The 17,964-nt window shown below is 48.1% G+C and overlaps 1 protein-coding gene and 1 pseudogene across 1 annotated transcript in view; both read right to left on the minus strand.

Moving 5' to 3' along the window:
* Positions 1-17,964, minus strand: part of GALNT18 (polypeptide N-acetylgalactosaminyltransferase 18) — a 347,432-nt gene that overhangs the window by 66,285 nt on the left and 263,183 nt on the right. Inside the window, exon 7 of the mRNA XM_029207628.1 lies at positions 3,630-3,815. Within this exon, the coding sequence (XP_029063461.1) occupies positions 3,630-3,815 (186 nt within the window). The remainder of the gene's footprint in view (positions 1-3,629; positions 3,816-17,964) is intronic.
* On the minus strand, positions 16,174-17,347 carry LOC114886732 (annotated as a pseudogene).

Consider the following 17,964-nt stretch of genomic DNA (forward strand, 5'->3'; position numbering starts at 1 on the left):
CAAGTAAACAGACTCTCTGCACACAGTGTGAAGCACGGCGGGAAGCAGAGAGGGCTGAGGGACAATGGAATAGGGGGCCCTTAGTCCATCCCCTGGTGTGGGGCAGCGAGGATGAAGGGGAAAGGGAGGAGAGCAGTCAAGGAAGGCTTCCTGGAGTAGGTGATGCTAAGGGTGAGTTTGGAAAGATAAGCAGGATTAGCTAAACTAGTGTCACCCAAACCTGGTTTCCCCAAACCAGCACCTGGGGAGCTTTTTACAGATTCTGCTACCACTATACACCTCCTCATCAAAACCTCTGAGGATGAGACCCAGAATCAGTAATTTTTAAAAGGTCTCCAAGTGACTCTGATGCAATTGGTCTGTAGATCTGCTTTTAGGAGCCACTGATCAAGGGAAAAAGGGATCACACGTATGGCCAGCAGATTCATTTGTTAACAAGAATTAGTGAGGTTTTACTGAGCCCTGACCACGTGTCCCACCTTGTGCTAGGCCTGGTGACACAGATATGAATAATAAAATCTGTCCTCAGAGAGCCCATGGTCTAGTGAAGTGCTTCTCAGCCGTGGATGGACATTAAAACCCCCAAAGAGCTTTCTTAAAAAAAAAAAAAAAAAGTCCCCTTCCAAACCAATTAAATCATAATCTCTGGGGTGGAGGCCAAGTGATTTTAAAGTTCAGCCAGATTTGAGACACACTGGTCTAATGAGAGAGAGACTTTCAGACAATGGAACATTCTCTTACAGGGTGATGATGCAATGACAGAGACACGCGGGCAAAAAGGGGCTTTCTCCCCAGCTGGGGCTGGCTTCTAGAAAAGAGGTCACTGGAGCTGAGTCTAAAACGATGGAGAAGAAATGGTAAGGGTGGAGGCTGGGGAAGAGGTTTTGGGAGGAATTCCAAGCAGAGAGGACAAAATGGGCCAACACACAGAGACGAGAAACAGCCTGGTGTGAACAGGGAGCTCAGGGCAGTTCCCCTAAGTCCACGCTGTCTGCAGAGCCTCCAAAACAAGGATGGTGGGCAGTGGGGTTGGAGACGTGGGTGGAGGAGAAAGCTTAGATCCATGTCTAACACTGGACTTTATGCCTGATCTTGTGCACATGGAGAGTCGTTTAAAGATTTCAAGTAGGACAATGACATGGTCGCTGTGAGTTTTTTAAAAAGATGACTTTGGGCAGTGGGGAGTATGAACTTGAGGGGTAAGACTTGAGCCAGGAAACCAACCAGAGGCTGTTGCAGAGGAAGAGACGAGGCCTGAACTCAGAAGTGAGAGGAATGGAAAGGTGGGCTCGGTGATGGACTGGGAATGGAAGACGATTAAAGGAAGACACTCAGGTTTAAGCTCACATGTCTGGTCAGATGGTGGTATCATGACTTTAGACAGAGAATAAGAACAGAAGCAGACTCGGGGCGGGGGGGAAAAGATGTACACAGTTTCAGTCAGATTCAGTCTGAAGTGCCTGTGGGAACACCCAGGAGAAGATGTGTGGCTGAAAGTCTGAAGCTAAAGGCAAAAGTCAGGCTAGAGAGAGTAACTAGGAAGCCCTCAATGTATAGGTGGTGCAGAACCCAAGAGTAGATGGGACTACCCTGGGGATGCATATCATGAGAGCAGGTGGCCAAGGACGGGTCCCTGGGGAGCACTTAAGCAACCACTGGAAGTAAGCCTTGCCCACACGGAGTTAGGAGCAGTCGGAGAGATGAGGATGTTCTGGGGTGTGGAATCCTGGAGCTAAGGGAGTGAAGAGTTTCAAGGAAAAGGTGGGATCCTGTAAGTGAAAGACTCTAAAACAGCCATTAAATCCAGCAGTTAAGAGGCCCATGATGACTTTGCCAAAAGCAGCTTCGAGGTAGTATTGGGATGTGACTTGAGAAGTGGACGGGAGGTGGAAAAGTGTTGACTCTTTGCACAAGCCTGAAAGAGGCAGAAGAGGGAGTCTGGACATAGAAGCGAACAGGCGGGTCAAGAGGAAACGTGCTGACCCCTTCCTTCTCCTCCTAAGGCTTCACCCTGGACATTTCCACCCCTCATCTGCCTTTCTTCTGTTACCCCCCAGCCCCACCCACTTGACTTGGTTTGAACTCTTCTAGGAGTCACAGGCAGACACTGAGTTTCATCATTTTCCAATTACTTCTACTCACTCACTTCTCTACTATTCTCTGGATTTGCTGTCTATTTCAACATCTGGCAGCTGCAATCGGGGGGAGAGGGCTACAAAGTTTGCAGCTTTGGGGTGCAGAGAGACGGGGGACAACAGTAACGGACAGGATCCCAGTCCTTTGCAGAAGCCGGGAATCCACACTGCTCTTTGCTGGTGAGCTCCTGGGGAGTTTCCAAGTGTGCTTAACATCTTGCTATCAGAGGACACCCACAGCAGGGCTCAGCATCCTGCCCAGAATGCTGTGATCCAACACCCACAGCCACAGATGGGGCTAAAAGGCACCACCGTTTCCCTAGAAACACTCCCACTGTTAGAGCTGCATTCGGGGCTGGTTCATCAGGGCTGGCTGCACTCCCGCTGGTACTGCTTGGTTCCTCATTCTTCTTCCCAACTGCTGAAATCTCACTGATTGTAGGAGGATGCAATCAACCTAAGACCCCTCCCCCTGGTCGTGGTAGTGAAGGGGTTGCCTGAAAGCTCCCACCCATGACCCAGCCTACTTTCTCAATCACTCCGCCTGAGCAAAACATTAGCTTGGCGGACACATCGGGGAAGAAGGCCTTCATATGGAAACTTTAAGCAAAGATCAATCATTGCCCTATTAGGAAGAGACAGCAGAGGCTTTCTAAAGGACTCACGAGGGGAAGCCATGGCCTTGGGAGGAAGGCAGGAGGTCCTGCAGTCAACAGCTCCGTTTCACATAAAATGCAACATAAGCAATGATCTCTAGGCAGACCAGCTGGCAAGCAGGTGGGGATCCCGTGGCTGGCATCTGTTGGGTTCTCCCATCCCAGCGGTCCAAGGTTACTTCCATATGACACACAGCAAGGCTGAACAGAACTACCAAAGAAACATCGCTTTCTCTCTCACACTTCTTAAGTGTGGGTGACTAGAGGGCTAGAGGACAGTGGCAGGTGATGAGAGGTTCTGTGAGGGTTAAAAGTAGCCTAAAAAACGTGGGAATGTAGCCCAGCCCCATCCATGTGGCTCAAGCAATCCCAAAGATAGGAATATTCCTTATTGGTGTGGTCAAAGGTTCGGTGGGGAAGTTTGAATCCAGTCTACAGGGAAATTAAGGTGCATTTTGTGAATTTTGGTAATTACTGGGATATTTGTAATCCAGGACCATGAAATATCTATTGTCAGAGAAGCTGAGAACCTGGGAGCATGTTGGAACCTTGGGGCCACTTGGTCCAACTTTCTCACATAGAATGAGGACACTGCTGTCTGGAGGGAAGGAGCCCTCCTTCAAGGAGGACGTGACCAGGGACGGGGTGGGTAAGATGCCTTAGCACCCTATAGTCAGCCCCTTTTCTTCAACATCTTGTATCTTAGGGTTTGAGAATTCACTCCAGCATGGCAAACAAGACTCTGGCTGTCCCCTGGGAAGAAGGGTTGAATCTCAAGTTTGTTCTGTTTTTTTCCCCATCAACCCCCAAGAAACCCACCCCCACAGGGGCTTCCTACCTCTTGGGGTATGTTCCATGCCATGTACACATGGCTTTTAAATTCGTCCATCCAGACTTCAGCCACCCTGAGGGCGTTCCTGCGGACATGGGCGGTGAGGTCCTCGGTGTAGGGCTTGTGGGCTCGCTCAATGTGGGCAATCCGCGAGCAGGGCAGGACCTCCACGCTCCCGCCACACTGCCACACCTGCGGAAGACACAGGCCATGCATCAGTGCCCAGACCTGACCCTGAGCCTGGAACCCAGACCACAGGTGACCATGAACGCGAGCTCAGACACATCCAGCTCTCCTCACCTTACTCTCCTGTCTGCAAAGGGAGCCAGCTGTACCTTATTTCTACTCCTAGAACAGGAAGGTTATTGAGTCATTAATTTGTGTTTTGTCTCCAGTTGCTGTGGATTTACCAGCAAAGAATTAATGCACCTTCCCTCTCCAGTCTTTCCACACTCCCTCCCCCAAAGAAGAGACTAGACATTTTGTGACCAGCAATCTGGGCTCTTCTCGCCCCGGGGGGAGAAGTTAACAAAATCCTTGATAACAGTCTCTGCAGCAGTGCTTGACATGGAGGGACCAGCAGAGCCTCCTAACAGAGACATCACCTTAAAATGGACCACCTGGGCCTGGACACAGATGAGTGATCTCCACAGGGAGAGCTAGGCGCCCTGCTGCGGCTCCATCTTTCCTGGGCTCTGAGTTCTGTCAGAACCCAAGGAGTGGGGGGAGCTATAAATAAGGTAATAAAAAAAAAAAAGAAGGGAATAATATGAAACTTCTCCCTGACCTCGGTGAGTAGGAGCTTGAACAGGATGCAATTTGATTTTGAAAAATAAAAATGACCTTGTAACCTGAGCGTTGAGGGACAGTGTCTTGGAGCCCTTGCCACAATCATTCCAGACACTGTGGGAGTTCAATGTTCTGGAACGTGCACATCCTTTTGTGTCTTTACGCCTTTGCCCATTCTATTTGTAATTTTGGAATGTCCTCCCTACTCCTTCTCCAGCTGAAAAAAAATATCATCTCTCAAGACCTTGGCCACCCAGCCACACTACTGTGGGGTCTTTGCTTCACTCTTGGGGCAGAGCTTCCTCCTCTGGCCCTCAAAGCTCTTGATACCACAGCTTACCTGCTAATAGGTCAGCCTCCCCCTCACTGTGCTGCTAGAGGGCAGAACCCGTACCTCATTCGTTTCTCAGCTCCAGTACAGAACACAAGGCCTGGTACATACAGGTACTTTGTAAGTACTCGCTGAATAAATATATAAATGATTGATACCTAATCAGACAACCAATCAGTAAATGGTTGGTGCTTAGAAAAGTGGGATGAATCTGAAATGCCTGGTCAGAGAGGATGAGTGAGGCTTTTGGTGGAAAGCAATCAAGATCTCTTGGTGGACAGCGGTGGTCACTTATTAGCTATTGTCAACTGGACAACTTGGCGGATGACACTTGCGCTTATAACGTGTACCCATCGACAACCATAGGTCTTCCTCCAAGGAAAGGTCAGCTTCAAATTTAGCTGAATTCCCCTCCCCACCCCGTGCTAGTTAGGAAGAGAATGTCTTCTCTTCCACCAGGCTATTTCACACCAGTTGGTCCTGTTGGAAGTTGGAAGGCAATGGACTGACTTTCTAAGCCTGTCTTGCATTTAGTATATTATTAATATTTAGGGCCAATGGAAAGGAAACAAGCATCCCCACTGAGCGTCCACTATCTGGCAGGCACCGGCACAAATCACACACAGTAGCTGTGTGACCTTGGGTTATTCACTTGATCTCAGGGTGCCTCAGTTTCCTCATCTCCAATGGGGATCCTAAGAGTTCCCATCTCAAGAGGTTGCTGAGGAGATTAAAGTGCTTAGAAAGATGCCTGGCACATAATTAGCGCTCAGTCAGCCTCGGCTATTACTGAACAAATGATACACAGCAGAATCTTCAGAATAACCCTGTGAGGTAGTGATTATTGTCTCCAATGCCAAACGAGGAGACTGAGACCAAGGCTGTCCCTTGCCCAGGACCACACAGCCGGTACGAAGGCAAAAGGATGAGTCTGGGGCTTCCCTGGTGGCACAGTGGTTGAGAGTCCACCTGCCGATGCAGGGGACACGGGTTCGTGCCCTGGTCCGGGAAGATCCCACATGCCGCGGAGCGGCTGGGCCCGTGAGCCATGGCCGCTGAGCCTGCGCGTCCGGAGCCTGTGCTCCGCAACGGGAGAGGCCACAACAGCGAGAGGCCCGCGTACCGCAAAAAAAAAAAAAAAAAAAAAGGATGAGTCTGAGCCTGACCGAAGCTCAAGGAAGAGCCAGTGTTTCCCCAGGTGACCATGCTTTGAAGGAAGTTTCCACATCCAGGGGTGGTTCCGAGGACCAGGAAAGGAAGCCATGGAAGGCTCTACGGTGTGTACCTTCATGTCCATGACCCATATATTCTGGGGACTGTGCTGATTTCCAACTCACTTTGCTCAGATTTTCAAGGAAAGCCTGTGAATACTGTGAATATGTTACTGATGACACACGGAGTCGGGGTAATTATTCTTTGTGCCACTGGAACGGAGGCTACTAATTGACATATTTCAGCAACCCAACACGGTACATGATTTGTAACAAAGCTCTTTTATTCCAAGACCTGTCTCTCAAAGAGTCAGTCGCCATTTCATCTTAGAGTGGGAGCCTCTGCCTTGGTTCTAATCGGAAGGGTGGTGGCAGCACCTCCCATTCTGCCCTTAGCTGCACAGTGAAAGGAGCCGTGTGAATTCACTGCTGACCTCTTGAAGCTACTCCCCTTTCCCCATCCTGTAGCCACCGCCCTCATCCAGACCACTGCCATGTCCCATGTGGACTCTGCAACAGCCTCCAAACAACTGCCCTCCCTCCTGCCTTCCTCGTCCAGTCTCTTCTCCATCCAGCAGCCAGAGTGATCTTTTGAAGGTGTACATTGGATCCCATCCCGCCTGCACGGTGCCCTCCCCAGCACAGCCCCTGAGGCTCCGGGGGCCTGGCCCCTGCCCACCCCTCCAGCCTCGTGCTTGCCTCCTAACATACTCCGTGCTGCAGTCATGCTGACAGTTTTGACTTCCTCCAGCATATGCTGGGTTTCCTCTCACCTCTGGATTTCTGCACATGCAATTGCATACCCACCCCGCCCTGCTTCACCTGACATCCTTGGGGTGTCAGTTCAGCATCACAGTTCTGTATCCCCTTCAACTAGGTGAGCCTGTCATGCTCTGTGGTCCCAGCCCTGTCTTTCCCGACCATGACACTGGTACTGGTTTACTAATCTCCTTCCCTCTTTCAAAATGTTCTCCAAGCTCTTCACCACATTCTCCTTTAGACATGTGCTAAACGGTGCCTAGAACAGATCACGGGTTTCCAGCAGAGGTGGGATGGCTGAGCTGGGTGGGAGTAGCGCATAGTTTGTAAAAGCACAGCTTTGGAGCCAGCGAGAAGTGGATTCCAATCTCTACCTCTGCCACCTGCTGCTGTGTCACCTTTGGCAGGATATTTCTCCTCCCAAGTCTCAGTTTCGCCCGGTAGAAGAAGGGGATGGAGTGCAGGTAGGTGTTTGACCCCGAGCCTGCCTCCGGGTGAGCTCCGTATGCATGGCAGCCGAGGTGGGATCAGGACATCTGGGTCTATTCTGACCCCACCATGTGCTGGCTGAGCGGCAGCTCTGGGGTACTTCACATCCCATCTATGAAACTCAAATGACAGTGATTGCTACACTGAGCTGTGGGCTCTGGAAGCCCCTGTCGTAGTGCTCGGAATATTGTAAGCCCTTAGCCTGCACTTGTTATTAGCGAGTATTTTATAATAACCATTATGCTTGCTGCTATTGGCTTCTCCTGTACAGCCACCTTCAGGGGACAAATGATTGCAGAGGAGTCACGTCTCTGGCTGAAGCCCAACAGACAACAGACGTGCTGCCCTCCAGAGTGCCTGGCCCAGCAGGGAGAGGCTCCTCTCCAGAGACTGGAAGCACCTGTTCACCTAGAGCTTGTCTCCGCTCTCCTCTCTCCTGTGAAAAGAAACTCATCTATCGTGAGCATCTGCCTTGGATATAGCCTTTGGGCTCCTGGCAGCTTCTGGATGGAGCAGAAGATGTGTATTTGGCGTGTTTGCCCCTTCACTTCCGGACCCTGAAATAAACAAGAGAGAGCCTGTACTCCACGATCCCCGCATAATGAGCAGCTCCGCTGACCAATGGCTTGCTCCAGAGAGAATCTCAGAAGTCTTACCCACAGCTGATCTCAGAGGCCCTCTCGGGGATGGCAGACAAAGGATAGGAAAGAAAATCACTGGCATTTGGACCTCACGAAAGAGGATATCATGAAGCTTCCATGGAGGTTTGGGAGGATGAGGAAGTAAAATGGATCCAGGCCTGGAACACAGGTCTTAGCTGGCGTGATGTGGCAAGACCCAAACCAGATAGAGGCTATAGACGGGAGGCATTGTGCCAGAGAAGCAGGGCCGCTGGAGGGAGGGCAAAGATGCGGGACAGAATGATGGCTTAGCATTGCAAGTTCTAGGGGGTGGAGGTGCCAAGAGGAGGAAGGGCAAGGGTTGGGTACCAAAGGGGTGGCTGAGAAATGAAGACCAAGGGTCAGCAACCAAGAAGGCAGATGAGGTCGCAGGGGTCGCGGGGCACAGGAAGCCACTACCAAGGTAGAACTTAATTTTTACCTAGTGTGCTTGTGACCCAGGCTCATAACAAGTGAGGCGTGTGCTAGTCTTACAGGCCCTGGGGATGCCTGGTGGCACGTCAGCCCAAGGCTGGACCTTGTGGCTTCTGGATGGGCACTGGGCAACATGTTTCTTGACCACACCAATTTTTTTCCTGTCTCTGTGCCTTTTCACCTGCTATTCCATCTTTCTGAAATAAATCCCCCACTTGTTACCCAGCTCAAATCTTACCTTCTTTCACCCACTCAGTCTAAATTAGATCCCCTCTGAATACCTTTAGCACCCCACCCTTTTTCTTATTAATGCTTATTCACAATACTTCTATTTACGTATTTCTTCGTTCAATGTCTGCCCTCCACCTCCATTGCCCTGTTAAAGTATAAGCTCCAGGAAGACAAGGTGCACGTTGCATATACCAACACCAGGCACTCAGGACATGTTCAATAGCTGTGATCTGAATGAGTGATTCCAGCAATCCCAGAGCCCTGGGCTTTCATTCACCATATAGAGAGGCGGCTTAACTCACTTAGCTGGCTCCTCTAATAAAGGCCATAAACATAAAATGTGCCAGATTTTACTGAACACAATGACTTCCTTCAAACCCAAGTGGTTTTTCAGCAAAGCTCTGACATTTAAGTGCATGCTGCTACAAACGAGAAGAGTTACTTTGGCTGCAGAGCTTGAATTACCGTTATAAAACTCGGGAAGTTATCAAATGAACCTGGGCGATTGCAGGTGGTTTCATCTTATGGAACCATGAACTCACTGTAGAGAAAGCCCCCCACCTTGCCAACACTTCCAGACGCCCACGGAGGAGCTGCTGGGCTGCCCCCAGACGTGACTGAGAACCTGAACTGTTGTAAACACAAGAGCGCATCACACTCACCAACAGCCCTTCCCAGGGAGCCGTAATCCTGTGATTGTTTCTGAAGAAACGGTGCATCCATCCGGGAACCACAAGAAAGCATGCAGGTCTTGCGGGCTGGTAGACAGAGTGTGAATCCTGCCTCTGTCACACATTAGCCTTTCACTTGGACCTGTTCTTGGATGTCAGTTGCCTTTTTATTGGGGCAACTGGCAGGTTTAAAAGAGATGCTGTACGAAAAGCTCCCTCTAGCAAAGACAGGCATCTAGTAGGTTCTTAGGAAGGATCAGGTTCCTTTCCCTTCCCAGGACTGGGAGCTGCTGGTACAAGGTCAGGGTCAGAAGACTGAGTTTATGTCCTATGTTTGCCACTTACATAAATAGACCTGTTTCCTTCCCAAGCCTCAGTTTCTCCCAGCTGCCAAATGGAGGAGCTGGACTCAGTGACATATTAGATACCTTCTACTTTTTGCATTCTGTGGTTCTAAGTGTCCTTGCCAATACCTCAAATATTACCCGGTATCTGAGACAACCAGTAGAGTTGTGAATTAGGAGTTATAAAATAGGGAGACACTGGAGGCAAGACATCAGGATACAGTGTGACCATTCCTCCTACTCAGAGTCTGGTGATCACTCTGTAGTCTTTGGTAGGAATAGCAGATAACACTCCCATGTTAAATCCTTTCACTGGTTAATGTCCTTCTGAAGCACGGGGTTAAGAAGGATTCTGAGGCTCTGTCTGGGCTCAGTGGAAAAGCATGCCACCATTTATTAGTAATATCTACCGAGGGTAAGTGATTGGGGGGCGGTGGCACCTTAGTCTTGTACTTCATAAGCACAGTCCACAGGATAAGATCCCAAATCCTGCCCAGCTTTTATCTCCTTATGACATTTAATGAGCTCTTCTCTCTTGGCAAAATCTTCCCACTGTTCCCTTAGCCCAGACATCCTCCTTCCTGCTCTCCATCCATCCAAAGCCAGCCTGGCCCTGTTCCTCCAAAGTCCTGAAACATGATTCGCACCACTCAAGTGGTCCTTATTTCTTGGCTCATCTTGTTAATTACCTTTTTATGTGTAGCTGTCTCGCCTAACTTGGCTGTGAAATGATGAGACAAGGGTCAAAAGCCAACCCAGGCAGGCTGGGGGGAGGAAGACAAGGAAGATGGAGGCTGAGGCCTGAGAATGGCTGGCAGAAGACCAGCAACGTGTTTGCAGAGTGGCTGTAGGGTCAGAAATGCAGGCAAACAAAGACACTGACTAGGGCATCACCTAGACACCACATGCGTCTCACTCTAGTAGCAGCGTGCACGGGAATGAGAAGGAAAGAGAGGTCAAACCTGGGCAAAGCTAAGTCAAAAGCCAGAGGCTGTCAGCCTCTTCCCCCTATCACATATGTTTATTTGCCTGGCTAATTCCTACCTACTTTGTCTGCCCTGAATTTGGTAAATGCCTGTCTGCCCTGAATTTGGTAAAAGCCTCTGCTCTGCATTCCCGTGTCACCCATACCTCCTCCAGCTGTGTGCCTGTGTACCTTGTATATGTACAGTTTAAAGACACATAACACAAGGGACAACTGTTTACCTACCGCCCACTTAAGAAACAGTATTGGCAGCAACTTAGAAATCTCTGTGTGCTGCTCCTTACCCACAAAGGTAACCCATTATCCTGAATCTTGTTAATAATTTCCTTGCCATCAAGCTCAACTATGTACTTAGTTTTACCTGGTTTTAAATGCTGTATAAATGGAAGTGTATTTTCTGCATTCTTCAACTTGCTTCTTGCTTCGTTTATTTTCATCACCATTGTGCTCCATCGTATAAATGTACAGACATTTATTTATGCATTCTCCTGGTGGTCCACAGTCTGGTTGTTTTCAGGATTATGAACAGAGCTCCTTCGAATATTCTTATACAGGTCTCTTGGCACCCAAGAGAGAGCACCTCTCTGTGTATCTGCACATAGTGGAATTTCTGAGCCACAGGTTAGAACACACGTTCAACTCTCCCAGGGATAGTGAAACTCTTCCAAAGTGAGAATCCCATGTTCCAGTCCCACCAGAACAGATGAGCACTCATGTTGCTTTACAATCTTGCCAACATTTGGCATCGTTCATAGATGGGTGTGAAATTCACTCTCACTGTAGTTTTAATTTGCATTTCCCTGAGTACCAGTGAGATGGAGCATTTTTTCCTATTTATGGGCCCAAAACACCAGCCTGTGAGAGAAGACCCATGGCCACCTTGCTCTTCTTAAGGAATCTCAAGAGCCTAAACAGGGCCTGGCACATGATAGATACTCGATAAGTTGCATGAATGAAGGATTGAGAGTTGAGCCTTAGTTCTGAGTCATCCCCCTGTGCACTTTCCTCGGTGCTCTCCCAGGTTTCCAAAGGCAGATATTTCATTCTTTTCAAGTGTAAGGAAACATTTTTTAAAGTCTGACAATGTTTATTCTTCCATCAGACTCCACAGAAAAATACCCCCTGGGGATCCAGTTTCCCAAGCCCTATTCTTACGATAAAACACTGCCGAAAGGTCTTTTGGACAGAATTCCTGCTCGGGGAAAAAAAAAAAGGATGCTTTTTCTTGGAAGATGTCCCTGAAGGGGTCTGATTTTGGGTCAGCCATAAGAAGCCCCTGAAGCAGTTTCCCTGTTTGAAAGGGATCCTTCATAACTATCAGGAGGCAGCAGGAGGATTCATCTGGGAGGAATCCAAGAAGAGACCAGCTGCGCTGGAATGTCTGGAAACTTTTCATGAAGAAAAAGTTAAAAGGCTGTTCTGCAGGGACTTGAGATTTGCTGAAATAGCTGTTTACCTATAGGAAACCCAGGGGCAGCCATGGTGCCAAGCTCAGCAAACCAGCCCATCATAGACAGGGGCCCCGGCTTTCCTTGGACCCTAATGCTCTGACTCTAAAGATTGGGACCATGAAAGTTCATTTCCTTATGGGAAATTCCAGGAGGATCACTTAGCAAACACGTGGTGATTGAGATTAGAAGCCCTCTTTCAGTGGTTCCAAACAAGGTGAACTTATACATGGTTACCTTAAAACTCATAGCAGCCAACAGCCCTGATTACTATTGTCCAAATGCAGGTTAGGGTGGACTCAAGACAGAATGGAAGAAAAGGAAGAAGACAGGCCTGGTCCTACCTGGGGCTGGGGAAGTGAAGCCAGGAGAAGGGTGGTCTCCAAGAATGTGGCTGACTCCTAACACATATCTGTGTGTTCCTCTGTATCTCCCAGCCTTCTTTGAAGTCGGGAGGGATTGTGTGAGCAGCTCAGGCCAATGAAATAAGAGAGGAAATTACAGCTGTCACTTTCAGGCCCAGGTGGGTAAGTATCCTGTGTGGGAAACCCATGAACACTTATACCGCTTCTCCTCCCAATCCGCTGGATGTTTACGCCAAGATGACCTTGAAGTTCAAAGACGGGGGACCCCCAAGCAACCTGAGTCCTCAGTTACCACTTGGAGAAGAGCTGGCCAGAAGAGCCCCCCAACATTTAGAGGACTGTGAAGTGAGTGAGAAATAAACTTGTCCTGGGTTCAGCCTTTGGGGTTTGGGGGCTGCTGTTGCAGACTGTGAACATTTCCCTGATTCATACAAGCGGCCGGCACGTGGAGAGGCAAAGTGACCAGAGAGGCTTGGGCCCTGCAGCATGGATAACAAGGGGTTCAATCTATTGGGGGAGACTTTGCAGCAGAAGTTTCCAGGCATGGGGAGAGACCATCCAGGTCCAGAGGATGAGTCCATTCAGAGCAGGTCCCCACTAGGGACTGAAGATACAGAGAGGAGATTTAGTCCCCAGTGGGGGAGAGAGGGAGCTGCCAGGGGTAGGCAGGTATTAGGACTCCCGCAAAACAGGCTGTAGGGGAGAGTCTGGTTCCAGTTCAGAACCAGAGCAGCAGTCAGAAAACCAAGGGAGAAGCCAGCAGGCTGGAAGAGGAGAAGCCAGGGGCTTGGAGACCACGCATGACTCAGGGCTCCTCTGACAGCCACAGGTAGCAGCCCCATGGCAGCTCCACAGATCCTAGTGTGAGCCAGCGGGAGGCGGGGCTGCAGCCACACCGCCAGCCCTGGTCAGGTGACACAGTCTAGCAGGGCTGACCCTCACAGCTTCCCCGTGCATGAAGCCGAGAAGGCTAGTTCCAGCCCAGGCGTTTCTATAGAACCAAAACTACAGAAGCCCCAAGCTCTGAGACAGAAGTATTGGCCACGTTCCAAATCAGGGTCCCATTGACACGCGTGCTCTCTACTCTAATTGCTTCTTTTGTTTTGAACTAAGATCTCTGGCTCCATTACCATCACTATTGCTGTAGAGAATAATAATGAGCTTGAATGTCACAGGGACTCAGGGAACAATTTTCTGAAATCCAAATAAAACCCTTCCCGTCCCTAGTGTGAGAGTCATTTTTATCAGATAACTCAGCCCATCCATTTACTCAGGAGTTCTCAGAGCCCTCTCTGGTGGGTTAAGCCCCTCTGAATTGCTGTAAGTGCCTTCTCCTGTGGATGTATTCAGAAAAGCTCGCTCTACCCAGCTGCTATTCAAAGCTGATCCCCAGGAATATGTTTAATTTATACTTTGCTATATGAAGATGAACCACTGACTCATTTAATGTGTTTCCTTTTTTATGTCTTTAATCAGTGGCTGTTTCTTTCCTCTCTCAGAAGCTTAATCTAATCAGAAACAACACCTACTCCCCATATGAACGGCTCGTTAGCATGTTCCAATCAAATTCAAATTGATTGTCCATACCAGATGCCCCTCCCACACACATACAAAAAGAGTGACACTGGTTCAAAGGATAAGGCAGGAGGATAAGTTAGGAGGGTCCTTTCTGAAATGCAGGGCAATCAGAATCACTAGAGGAAAGCATAATACAATATGTCACCTCCCAGCATGGTGGAGCCAGATGACAGGTGACCCATGTGTCACTGGGACAGCATAGGTGGGGAAGTTTGGCAGACCCTGGGTGCAAACATTAGAGGAAAAGCTGTGTGTCTGGCCCAAGCATCGCACCCACATTCGGCTCAGAGGAACGCTCGAGGTTATCGTTCAGATGATAAAACAAATCTGAGATGCTGAACATTTTCTCACGCAGAAGTATTTGTTCTAAAGAGTTTTCCTCTTACTCCACTGGAATTCAGATTAAGAAAGCTAGTGTGCTGGGTTTTCACTTAAAGAGATTTGCCCTTTTCATACACATCAAAAGGAATTGTCAGCTTGGGTTTCATCTCTGATAGGTACCTACAACAAACTCACATTAAAAATGGGATTTACGGGCTTCCCTGGTGGCACAGTGGTTGAGAGTCCGCCTGCCGATGCAGGGGACGCAGGTTCGTGCCCCGGTCCGGGAGGATCCCACGTGCTGCGCAGCGGCTGGGCCCGTGGGCCATGGCCACTGGGCCTGCACGTCCCGAGCCTGTGCTCCGCGGCGGGAGAGGCCACAGCAGTGAGAGGCCCGCGTACCGCAAAAAAAAAAAAAGAAAAGAAAAAACAATGGGATTTACAAAAGAGATCAGCATTGCAGTATAGCAGAACTGCAGGGGACCTAAAAGATTACCTTTCATTTCCCACCTGAGGTTCAAGGTCACATGATAATATAGAAGCACAGTAGGAAATGCTTCCAAGACCTCTGCCCCTTGTGAGACAGGAGGACATTGTGGTCAGAGAACAGGGGTTAAACAGTCTTGCTGTCAAATCCTACATTTCCCATTTGCTAGATTGGTGACTTCAGACATTTCATTTCACTTTCTAATATTGAGTTTTCTTGTCTGTGCAACGTGTCACAAAAATGACACATTGCAAAAGTAGATGTGAGGATCAAATGAGAGAATTTCAACACCTAGCCCAAGTTCAGAGCCCACTAAGTGTGAGGTATAACTATTACCAGTTTAAGATTCCACTGATGATAAGATTCACCACCGCAGTAATAAGAACTTTTCAGGGCAGGAGGAAACACCACATTCTGCTGAGCTTGAGGTTTATATATCCACCTGCCTACATGTCACCTCCACGTGTGTGCCTCTCAGGCACGCAAGCTTACCTTGTCCAAAACCAAGTTCATGATTTCCTTCCCTGCCTCCCCAGATGTCCCTTCATCTTCCCCTCATCCGTCTAATAGCCCACGCCTGAAACCTACATAAATAATTACGTAACTCATCTGTAATTACGTCCTCTTCCTCCCCCTTCACAGCCAGTAATGCATCAGCAAATGCAGTCAGTTCTACCTCCTAAATATAGCTTAAATTTAATCACATCTTCAATATGCACAGACAACATTCTGCTCCAATTATTTTTGTGTGGACAACTCTATCAATAGCCTTCATTTTTTTTTTTAAACCAGGAATGTACAAATGTCCTTATTCAAAAATACAAAATAAATTACCTGTAGGTATGGACAATGACAGCAGTAAACCATTCTATGTTGTCAACTGAAACCAGTAACTGATGGTTATAGTGATTTTCTTAAACATCAGCCAGCCTTTTCTTCAGTCATCTCCTTCAACTGACCTCTCTTAAAGTTATTGGTGAGGAACGCTGCCTTGAGCTTCCTTTCACATCTCATTAATGATGGTAAAGCACTATTCTAGGAATTAGGACATGCCGCCTCCCATCCCACCTCCCATCCCACCCATTCCGCCCATTCCAGGATCCTTCTCTTCTTTTCTCTTCTTTAGGAATTTCTGTGACTACGACTTCTACCATAGTTAACAGAGAGGCCACTCCAGCAGCATCCAGTAATGCACTTCTTACAACCTTAGTTGGATCGGTGATTCCTTTTTCCACCATATTCACAAAATCTCCAAGCATAGCGTCATAACCAACTTCTGAAGAACTCTGCAAAATTTTCTCAACTTCAACACCTGCATTCTTAGCAATGGTCATTGCAGGAATTTTGAGTGTTTTTAAAAATAATTTCTATACTAATGTTTTGATCTTCATTAGCTGGAGTTTTGAATCCAAGGCTGGAAGGCACTGAAGCAGGGCACAGCCCCTTCCCAAAACAATGCCTTCTTCAACAGCAGCTCACGTAGCATTAAGGGCATCTGTAACTCTGTCTTTCTTTCCATTCACTTCAACGTCACTTGTCCCACCAACCTTTAGCACAGCAACACCATCTGAGAGTTTTGCCAGACGTTCATTCAGTTTTTCCTTTTCATATTCACTAGCTGTAATATCTAACCGCTCGATGATTTCTTGAATATGCTTTTCAATTTGAGCCTTGTCACCTTTTCCTTTCAAGAGCATGGCATCATCTTCAAGATTTAGAGTTAGCCCTTCTTCTCCAAATACTGTACCACCAGTAGCAATAGCCATGTCTTTAAGCTGGTTCTTTCTGTTGTCACCAAAACCTGGAGCTTTGACTGCTACAACCCGAAGATCAACTTTCAGCCTATTCGAAACAAGTGTACTTGGAGCTTCTCCATCCACATCTCCAGCAATTATGACCCAGGGCTTATGGTGAGCGTTGGCAATTTCAAGAGCAGGAACAATGGACTGGACACCAAAATTTTCTTTTCACTCAACAGAACATAGGCATCTTGGAATTCACAGTTCTGACCTTTTGATGTATTAATAAAGTATGCAGAGATACACCCTCTATCAAACTTCATGCCTTCAATAATTTCTAATTTCGTCATTCAGTGTTTCTCCATCCTTTACTGTGATAACACACTTTCTTCCAACCTTTTTCATCGCATCAGAAAGGATGTTGCCAATTTCGTTGTCTCCATTTGCAGGTATCGTAGTAACCTGGGCTATCTCTTCTGGGGTTGCCACAGGTTTAGACTGCTTCTTAAGTTCAGTAATTATAGCATCAACAGCTAACATCACACCTCTCCTGATTTCCACTGGATTAGCACCTTTGCTAAGCTTCTCGAAGGCTTCCTTGGCGATAGAGCCAGTACAGTAGCAGTAGTGGTGCCATCCCCAGCCTCTTCGTTTGTGTTATTGGCAACATCTTGAACAAGTTTAGCGCCAATATTTTTATATTTATCTTTTAAGTCAATGGACGTTGCAACAGTCACACCATCTTTTGTCACTCTGGGACTTCCCCAACTCTGTTCAATAATCACTGTCCTTCCCTTTGGCTCCATAGTAACGGCTACAGCATCAACTAAAAGGTCTACACCTTGAAGCATTAAGGCTCAGGCATCCGCACCAAAGTTTACATCTTTGGCATAAGCCCGAGTGAGATGAGAAGCCAGTGCCCTGGACACTGGCCTCATCTGGCGAAGGACTGCAGGTAATCGAAACGTTTCTGTGGGGCGGCGGCACGGCTTGCAGGCGACGAGACAGGCCGTCAGTGGCGAGTGAGGGACAGACTGCAGGGCACACACAGCAATGAGCCCGCGTCCCCTCCCTCCGCCTATCAATAGCCTTCTAATAAGTTTTTTTGCTTGTTTGCAAGCTTGTTGCCATCCAATCCATCTTCTAAAATTATAAATCAGATCATGTCCCTTCTCCACTTTAATTCAATTCAACCATTATTTATTTAGTATTTCCTTCCTTTGTGCTGGGGGCTGTAATATGAGATGGGAATTTTGTCACTGAACGAAACCTACAAAGCCCGTGACTTTTTGGAACTTACATTCTGTGCTTTTCATTGTGTCCCTCCGACCACGAAAATTCTTATGTTGAAGCCTTATCACCAGCCCCCCACCATGTGACTGTATTGGAGATAGAGCCTTTAAGGATGTGATGAAGGTCAAATAAGGTTGTAAGGACTGAATCCTGACCAGACACAACTGGTGTCCTTATAAGAAGAGGAAGGGACCGTAGAGCTCTCT

The sequence above is a fragment of the Monodon monoceros genome, unplaced genomic scaffold (genome assembly GCF_005190385.1).
Source record: "Monodon monoceros isolate NGI ecotype Baffin Bay Population unplaced genomic scaffold, NGI_Narwhal_1 Super_Scaffold_7, whole genome shotgun sequence".
Taxonomy (NCBI): Eukaryota; Metazoa; Chordata; class Mammalia; order Artiodactyla; family Monodontidae; genus Monodon; species Monodon monoceros.